Source organism: Monopterus albus, unplaced genomic scaffold (assembly GCF_001952655.1).
Source record: "Monopterus albus unplaced genomic scaffold, M_albus_1.0 scaffold122.1, whole genome shotgun sequence".
NCBI classification, from domain to species: Eukaryota; Metazoa; Chordata; class Actinopteri; order Synbranchiformes; family Synbranchidae; genus Monopterus; species Monopterus albus.
The window spans coordinates 501,168-510,288 of record NW_018128002.1 but is presented as its reverse complement, the minus strand read 5'-3'; the positions used below and the strand labels follow the sequence as shown (position 1 = coordinate 510,288).

General features: G+C 42.0%; 1 protein-coding gene across 1 annotated transcript in view; it reads left to right on the top strand.

Annotated features, from left to right (window-relative positions):
* Positions 1 to 9,121, top strand: part of yjefn3 (YjeF N-terminal domain containing 3) — a 58,849-nt gene that overhangs the window by 43,228 nt on the left and 6,500 nt on the right. Inside the window, exon 2 of the mRNA XM_020612305.1 lies at positions 1,598 to 1,706. Within this exon, the coding sequence (XP_020467961.1) occupies positions 1,598 to 1,706 (109 nt within the window). The remainder of the gene's footprint in view (positions 1 to 1,597; positions 1,707 to 9,121) is intronic.

Genomic DNA, 9,121 nt, shown 5'->3' with positions numbered 1-9,121 from the left:
AGTTTGATGTACAATAAACAAGAAAAATAAAGACATGCAGTAATATTTCTACTTGAAATTAATTGTTTACCCCAGGTTTTCTTATTTAGCTGTAGTACTGAGAAAGACCACCTGGTGTCTGTAGAGTAACAGGGATGTTGCAAAATCAGGTCTTAAATAAAGATGCAGACTTTAGTAATTTTGACTGGCCTGTTTCTGTTATTCATAATCAGAAGGCATTTAGAAGGCATGTAGACATTGTCATCTGCCAACTGCTATCCTACATGCATTTGTTACATGTGAACACACCTGCATGCTAAAAGCAGCACCAGTAGGTTCCAAAACCGCAGCATCAGTTATTATGTCATCACACAGAAAACAGCAAGAAGAAGCAAAGACACATCAAATAAGTATAAAAACTTATAAAGAAGACACACAAATGTCAAGTTTGATGCACAGATGGACAGACACAAACTGGCAAATGGAAGCTCCTGGAAAGGTCACAGTTCAGTTTATCACTCATATGGTCTGTTGTGAGTTTCATGACCACACTTCTCAGAAGCGTTTATTATGAAAAGAAGACACTGACATATGCATATGAGTAAACGTTTCTGGAGGCTCACAGTCACACTTGTTGCAGATATTGGACAACCAATTTAATTAAATACCTGCTGTATCACATTGCATTAGACTGACCATTGCAAATTTACAGTGCAGTACTGTTAGAGACCAAGCAGCAACATACAGGACACAATTTACTTTTAAAAAAGGTGTTAGCTGTTATTTTCCAAAAAAACAGAAACCAGAAACGAAGGACAATATACCATAGATTATTAATACAACCTAAAGTTAGCTGAACTTAAATGCTGACAATACAAAATTAACTGAATGTCTCTGCTTCATCTAGAACTTATGTAAAAATGCTAAAGAAAAAAAAAGCTACAGTAACTACAATAACTTAAGGTAACACTACATGCAGAAATCATCCAAATCAACCCACTCTGCTCTCTACTGCGGCCTGCTACGCTGCACCCCACTCTGCCCAGGTCTTCAGATATTTGTCATTGAGAATGCAACAAAACTTACTGATCAAGCAGAAATAATTGAAAATCTCTCTTTTAGGAGCTAATATCTCTGCACTGCTGCTAGTACTGTTCAATGAGTCTGGGTCACAGGAGGCTTTGACAGTACCTCGCCAAATTAAGACAAGCTTTGGAGCATATTTCTACAACAACAAATATTTGTAAAAGTTATATACTGTAGCTTTAACTATAAAGAAGTTGTCTGTAACCAAATGTACTACCTAAATGAAAAGGTAGAATTACTGTAAAAATGAATAGAAATGCTACTGTATGTGGAAATATTTGGCTTCTGGTGTGGCCATCCTTACATTAAAGCAAAAATACATTTTAAATTTACACAACAGAGCAGTGCACTTCTGCTAGTGGATTAAATAATGAAATATTTTAGAGAGTATTTCTTGAGCAGAGCAGTGACAACATGCTAAACATACATTGCCTAAATTTGTCTCTGTACAGGTCTGATGATGTTTGTATTTATGATGACAAACGTGATATCTCTCTTAGTAACCTGATGTTACTCTCTGTCTGTCTGACAGTAAAGGGGAAGTGGCAGCTATTGAAACAGAACTACTGAAAGAATACAGATTTGGACAACAACAGCTGATAGAGCTCTGGGGACAAGCATGCGCCCTTGCCATCACTAAGGTCTGTACACCTGTTTTCCAAACCCTGTTTTGCATTTCTCTTTATTCCATGATTTTGACCTTTACTATACTGTATGTAGCAAAACATAGTCTTTTCATAATGTTTTTCAGAAGTCTCTATCGCTATAAATCATGGACAAAACAAATTACATAATTTCAGCTAATTCTATTTCCAGTGTTTTTTATTGTGAAATTGAACCTTTGCTTTTGAATTGTGCTCAGTTCTTTTTTTTTTGAACCATTAAACCAGTGACACCAAACAGTGAACAGTGGTTACCATTTACTGTGATGTGTATGTTTATATGTATTCCAGTCATAAATTAATTTTTTCCATGAACTGAACACATCTTAAGAGACCTGACTTTTTTTTTCATCACTAAATGTTTCTGGAATAAACAGGCAAACTAAAGGAAGTCATGCAAATCTTTTTACTTATTGCCCTTTCCTGCATAAAACCAGTCAATTCACAACTACGTTTACAAGTTTGAGTCAAATAAAATCCAACCGTGGCCTCAACCAATCAACTCTTATGCATTTCTACTGAATAGCCTTCACTGTGTATTACTTCACAAACTATTTCTAAAGGTCTCCAGCTCTATCCCGTTTTTTTTTTGTTTATTTTTACAAAAGCTGCTGCCCAGTCTGTCTCTGTCTCAGTACAAAACTCACAAAACTCAAGTTCCTAGTGTGACTGCTTGACTGTAAAGGGCAAAAACTCACACCTGCTGCTACTTAAACTTCCCTAATTTGCATGAACTCCCATATAAAAAGTCTAATTATTATATGGAGGAAATGTTCTTACTTTCTGTGACATTAACTTCCAAACATTTGAGTGGCTCACCTCAGGCCAGAACACCTGAGCTCACTCTGGGGCCGTGCTCTTCAACCACAGTGGTCCTTTTCTCTGGTGTGGTTGCAATTGGATTTTGCTGTGATCTGAACTGTGTCAAGTTGAGAGAAACAGTTTGTGTATATGTGTCAGTAGAGGGCTGTTAGGAACCAGACCACAGGCTTGGTTTAACGCCACACTGGTTTCCTCTGTGGAGGCTGTGATGAATTAGAGTCTGAGCTACAAGACACATGAAACCCCACGAAGATGTGAGGAGAAGGGATGAAGAGAAAATGACAGAAGGAGACAGAAAAACAGAAGCAGAAACATTAAGCAGTAACAGAAGTTTGATGAGACACCTTTAAATATCTATATTCAAAAAGCTAAGACAGACGGCCATATAAACATAATGGAAATTAAAAAAAACAACAACACAGTTTTATATTGCAAATATTTCCAATGTTACAATCAGTGTAAACAGCAGAGATTTAAAGAGTAATCAAACATAAGGATGAAAGAAAATCTAATTGCTTTGTGACACAATTTATGGGTTAATAATAACAGAACATGCTCTTTAGTGCTGCGCTGCTCTGTATTTTTCACAATTGACCAGATGGATAATATGAAAGGTGGCAACCCACTGTCACTTGTTATCTGACTCCACGGTTTCCCCAAAGGCAGACAGATGTTTGAGCATCTTTCACCATGCTGTACTTTTTTTTTTGACCTAGCTGTTAGGCATACTTAGCTACAGGCTAACTTTGCTATTTAGCAGCTTAACAAGCAGATATTTCCCTTAGGGGTTGACAGAAACCAAAAAGAAAGTCAATATTTCTCAGCTAATTTTTGCTTTTAAGTGGTTTACTTTTATAGGATTTCTTCTGAATAACCATGAATAAAACAAGTATACAGTACTCAGTAGGTAGTTATGATCATTTTAGAAGATGTTGTTTTGTAGTACCATGTAGAGCCTATATTATCACTATCATTATCATTCATAGGCTTTGAAAGACAGTTTAAAGAAAGGAAAAGAGGGAAAACAACTAAGAAGAAAAGAGAGGCAAAAACTGAAACATTTAGAGTGGCAGCATCAGTCAAAAGGACAGATGTTGTGTTTTCCCCTCAGAGTGTGTGATTAAACCCACCACATCCACTTCACCTCTGTTATTATCAGCCTCTGCTGGCCCCACGCCTGGACCTCCACCAACAGCCCAACAGCATAGCCTTACTAGACAAACATGGCCTGGACAACGTGGATTGCTGCTGGCGGCTGTGGGCAGCGTTCTACCTCTTACATGACATCACTGCTATTTAAGGAAAATTATAGCAGCAGGGGCAGCCATCTGATTTCACTGATCTCACTGTTGGCCTACTGCTGCTGGCTTCCAAGTACACCACACAAACAAGCATGTGATCAAAAGCACGCAAGTACACACACGCACACCTATGGTTGCCCAGATAGATTATAGGTTTTTTTGTAAGTAATCCCTTTACTGTCACCGCAACCACAACCAGCGTGTGTGTGTGTTTATATCAGTCTGAGGCTTTTCAGCACGTGAGAGGAGACAGGGGACATTTTTGTCACCACACAGCAATAAATTTGTGAGAGCAGCTCTGGGACTTTAGTTTGGTCTTCTCTTACAAATATTAACGACACTGTTTTTCTGCATGTGTGAGTATCTGTGTGTTTTTAGGATCCTGATAATGTTTTCTCAGGCTCAGTGTATGTTTCAGGTTGATTGGAGGTGAAATCACATATGACTTTAAGACCAGTGTGGAGCCCAACTCTCCACTCATTGTTCAGGAGACTTTAACAGAGCAAATCTCACCCACGAACTGCCCAAATACAGACAGCATGTCACCTGTCCCACCAGGGACAAAATCACATTGTACAGATTATACAGATCCGTACAGGTCTCTATTTTTAAGTACTCTATTTTTATTCCTATTTATCTCATTTCAATGAGCATTCCTTTGTCTGTCTGCATTGTTTACTGCCTGTTTATACTGCTTATTTTGCATTGTTTACACTGGTTGTTGCTTGTTAATACTGCTAATACTACTTATTTTGTTATATTACACAGCTTTATACTGGTTTACTGTTTACTTGCCCCTTGCATGGGGATATGTACATACACACTGAAAGCCGATGTACCAGAGTTAAATTCCTCGTGTGTTCAACACACCTGGCCAATAAAGCAGATTCTGATTCTGATTCTGACCACTGCTACACAGCAATAAAAGACGCCTATTGCTCTGTCCCCCGCACAGCCCTCGGGCTCTCTCTCACTGCATGGGCCATTTTATTCCAACCTACAGGCAGAAACTTAAAGCTGTGAAGCCTGTAGTCAAAACAGTGAAGAGCTGGACTGAGGAGGTTAAGTCAGAGACACAGGCCTGCTTTGACTGCACAGACTGGAGTGTATTTGAGACTGCAGACACAGACCTGATGAATTCACTGACACCGTCAAATCTTATATCAGATTTTGTGAGGATGTGTGTGCGCCCAAAAAGTCCTTCTGCACATACAACAACAACAAGCCCTGGTTCACAGCAAGACTCAAGTAGCTTTGTCATGCCAAAAAGGAGGCTTACAGATGTGGGGACAGGACTCTGTACAGCCAGGCCAGGAACACACTGACAAGGGAGATCAGAGCAGCAAAGAGGAGCTACTCTAAAAAGCTGAAAGCCCTAGTTTCAGCCAATAACTCCTCATCTGAGTGGAGAAGCCTGAAAAGCATCACTGGAAGCAGTTCGCCTACCGGGCAAACAGGTCAGTGGCACTGCATTACATCCTGCAACACCTCGACTCCCCAGGGACCTATGCATGGATCTTTGTGGACTTCAGCTCGGATTTCAACACTATCATCCTGGACATTCTCTACTCCAAACTGACCCAGCTCACTGTGCCCGTCCCCACCGGTCAGTGGAATACTAGCTTTCTAACAGACAGGAAGCAGCAGGTGAGGCTGGGGAAAACCACATCCAGCACCTGGGCAATCAGCACAGGTGCCCCCCAGGGATGTGTGGTCTCCCCTCTGCTGTTTTCATTCTACACCAACAACTGCATCTTGAGGGACCCCTCTGTCAAGCTCCTAAAGTTTGCAGATGATACAACGGTCATCGGTCTCATCCGAGATGGTGACGAGTCAGCCTACAGAGGGGAGGTTGAGCAGCTGGTCCTATGGTGTAGTCACAACAACCCGCTTCACACTCGGCTGCAAACCGTCCCAGTGCACGCTGAAGGCCCTGGTTTGAAGGAGCCAACAGGACAATGTCATCTACAAGAAGTAGAGACGAGATCCTGTGGTCCCCAAACTGGACTCCCTCTGGCCCCTGGCTGTGCCTAGAAATTCTGTCCATAAAGATAATGAACAGAACCGGTGACAAAGGGCAGCCCTGCCGGAGTCCAACATGCACCAGAAATAAGTCTGACTTACTGCAATGTGAACCAAGTTCCTGCTCCGGTTGTACAGAGACCGGACAGCCCTTAGCCTGGACCTGGGGTCCAGGGCCCTTAGCAAAGGGCCCTGGACCCCATACAGAGCACCCCCCAGAGGGCGCCATGAGGGACACGGTTGAATGCCTTCTCCAGATCCACAAAACACATGTGGACTGGTTGGGCAAACACCCATGAACCCTCCACCACCCTGAAGAGGGTATAGAGCTGGTCCAGTGTTCCGCAGCCAGGACGAAAACCGCATTGTTCCTCTTGAATCTGAGGTTCGACTGTTGGTCGAATTCTCCTCTCCAGTACCCTGGCATAGACTTTCCCGGGTAGGCTGAGGAGTGTGATCCCCCTATAGTTGGAACACACCCTCCGGTCCCCCTTCTTGAAAAGAGGGACGATTACCCCGGTCTGCCAGTCCAGAGGCGCTGTCCCCAACCGCCATGTGACGCTGCAGAGGTGTGTCAGCCAAAACAGCCCCACAACATCCAGAGACTTGAGGTACTCAGGGCAGATCTCATCCACCCCTGGTGCCTTGCCACCGAGAAGCTTCTCAACTACCTCAGTGCCTTCAGCTTGGGTAATGGACGAGTCCACCTCCAAGCCCTTGGCCTCTGCTTCCCCTGTCCGATGATGTCCCCAGTTGAGTCAATTTTTTTTACTCATTATTGGCAGCTTGCTTTAGGTGGAACCATTATAGAAACTGTTATAAGGCTTAGAATTATGAAGTGTTTTTTATATCACAAAGTTTGGTGTAGAAATCAGCCTTACAATACAGGCAGTATTCCCGTGTATCATCTCCAATAAATGGCTTCAACCAGCCTTTGAATTCAGGGTTTGATTCCCACTCCTTTCTGTATTTTTGAGCGTACAGCTTAGACTGAGACAGCTAGCTAGCTAGCTAGCTAGATGTTTACGTTATGTCACAGAAAGGCACACACACAGTGGATGCGGTGAGTAAGTGATTGAGACTGAGTCGAATGCAGTGATTTATTTTAGCGTGACAGTGAATAAACGTTTACATTTACATCCTGCTCTGTAAGACAGGGAGGGATCAGCGGCGCATATGTGTAATCTTAAAAACCCTGAATAATTACATCACATTTTGTTGTTTTTAATATAACAAGCAGCCAAAGTAGCTATGAAATCCAGTATTTTCATGAAGCTTGCCTGGGTAGTGACTTTTTCATTAGAAAACACAATAAAAGACACAATACAGACACAAATGGATGGCTCAGTATCACAGCACATCAGATATTCTCTCTGTCTCTTCTTAGTAGTTGCTCTCTTAGTTTTCAGTTTGAGGCATGCTTCAGAACAGCTGAGTGCTGCCTGAATTGACCCAGTCTGCTCTTTTTATAGCTGCTCATTTTTATGCCTCTAATGGTCTCTCGTGCAGCACACGATGGCTCCAGGATTGATGTCACTGATCCTCCTGATGATCACCAGTTCATATCATTCTGATGTGAATTTGTGTATGATGAAAAACATGGAGACACACACAGAACACAAAGCAATAAAGGAAATGCAAAATGGAGAGAATGTTTAATTTAAAGTTGCACAATTTGTTTTGCCAATTTCAAGGCAATAGAAAGCACAACACTGATCATGACCAACAAACGCTCTCTCTGGGATCATTTTAAGAGATCACTTTCATATGGCACATATTCATCTGATCTCTTGTTAACATTTAAAAAATATCTTGATTGGTTTAGTATTAAGTCTACTGGCTCCTGCTCCTTTAATCTCTTGATGTTTTATTTTTGTCTAGATGGTTCACAGCAGGAGACAGAACCAGCGGAGATGGTTAGACTTTAATGGATGGCTGCAGTAATTACAGTTACATTTCCCTTTAGGGAGTAGGTCTGCACAAAAATCCTGACATAACACACATATACATGTAATTACAGAGGATGCCACTGTAAGGTCACTCAGTGAAATGTCTCATTAATTACATGGTGTAACTTTCTAAGAGCTTCTGTCTCATTAAATTCACTGCCCAGTTTTACTGTCTCATTCTTTTGCTCTCAATCCTCCTTGTGCCTCTTTGCTAATATTACCATTAGCCCCGTAACCCTCAGTGATCATAACAATCTCCCTCCAATGAGTCTGTGTGACGGTTTCTCGGCTGAGCTGCTATGATGGGGATAACAGCAGTTGCCACTTCTCCTGGATTTATTGCACTAGTTAATGAGTCCATCCATCCATCCATTTTCCTCTGCTTATTCGGGACCGGGTCGCAGGGGCAGCAGTCTAAGCAAAGATGCCCAGACTTCCCTCTCTTCAGACACTTCCTCCAGCTCCATGTTCAGCTGTGCACAAATAAATTCTTTAAAAATCATACAATGTGATTTCCTGAAATTTTTTTTTAATTCTGTCTCTCAGAGTGGGAATGCACCTACAATGTGAAGTTCAGACCCCTCCATGATTTCTAAGTGGGAGAACTTGCAAAATCGCAGGGTGTTCAAATACTTCTGTTCTTCACTGTATATGTGTAGCCCGGGTAAAATGGTTTTCACATGGGACACAATTACGGGGGTCCTCGCAGCTTCGATGTCCAGCAGATACAGTTTATTTACACACAAAAAGATATGGAGTAGCAAAAACAAGGGGTAACAAAATATGACAGTGGGCTCTGAATGCACACAAACAAGATAAAATAATATATATATATATATACATAGGTCCCACATCCCCCAAGGAGAGGGAAGGTAGTCAGAACTGAGGGGATTGTACTACCAGAAGGCAACATAGCAGATGTTGAGGACAGCTACAAGTACCTTGGGATCCCGCAGGCAAATGAAAACCATGAAGAGGCCGCAAGGAAAGCAGCAACCACCAAGTACCTGCAGAGAGTAAGGCAAGTCCTGAGAAGTACAGCATCCTGAGACTGTACACTAAGCGGAGGCCGAAGATTAGTGAGCGACAGAGCCACTATCCAGGATGAAACAACAAAGATCCATGAATACATCAGGAAGATGGCCCAGAGTGATGACATGCTTAGTGAATACCTCAGTCAGCAGAAACCAGAGGAACTAGGGAAGGAAGAGCAGGAACCCTCATTGGAGGACAAACCACTGCACGGTATGTACCGCCGTCAAATAGAAAAAGTGGCTGATCTCCAAAAATCATACCACTG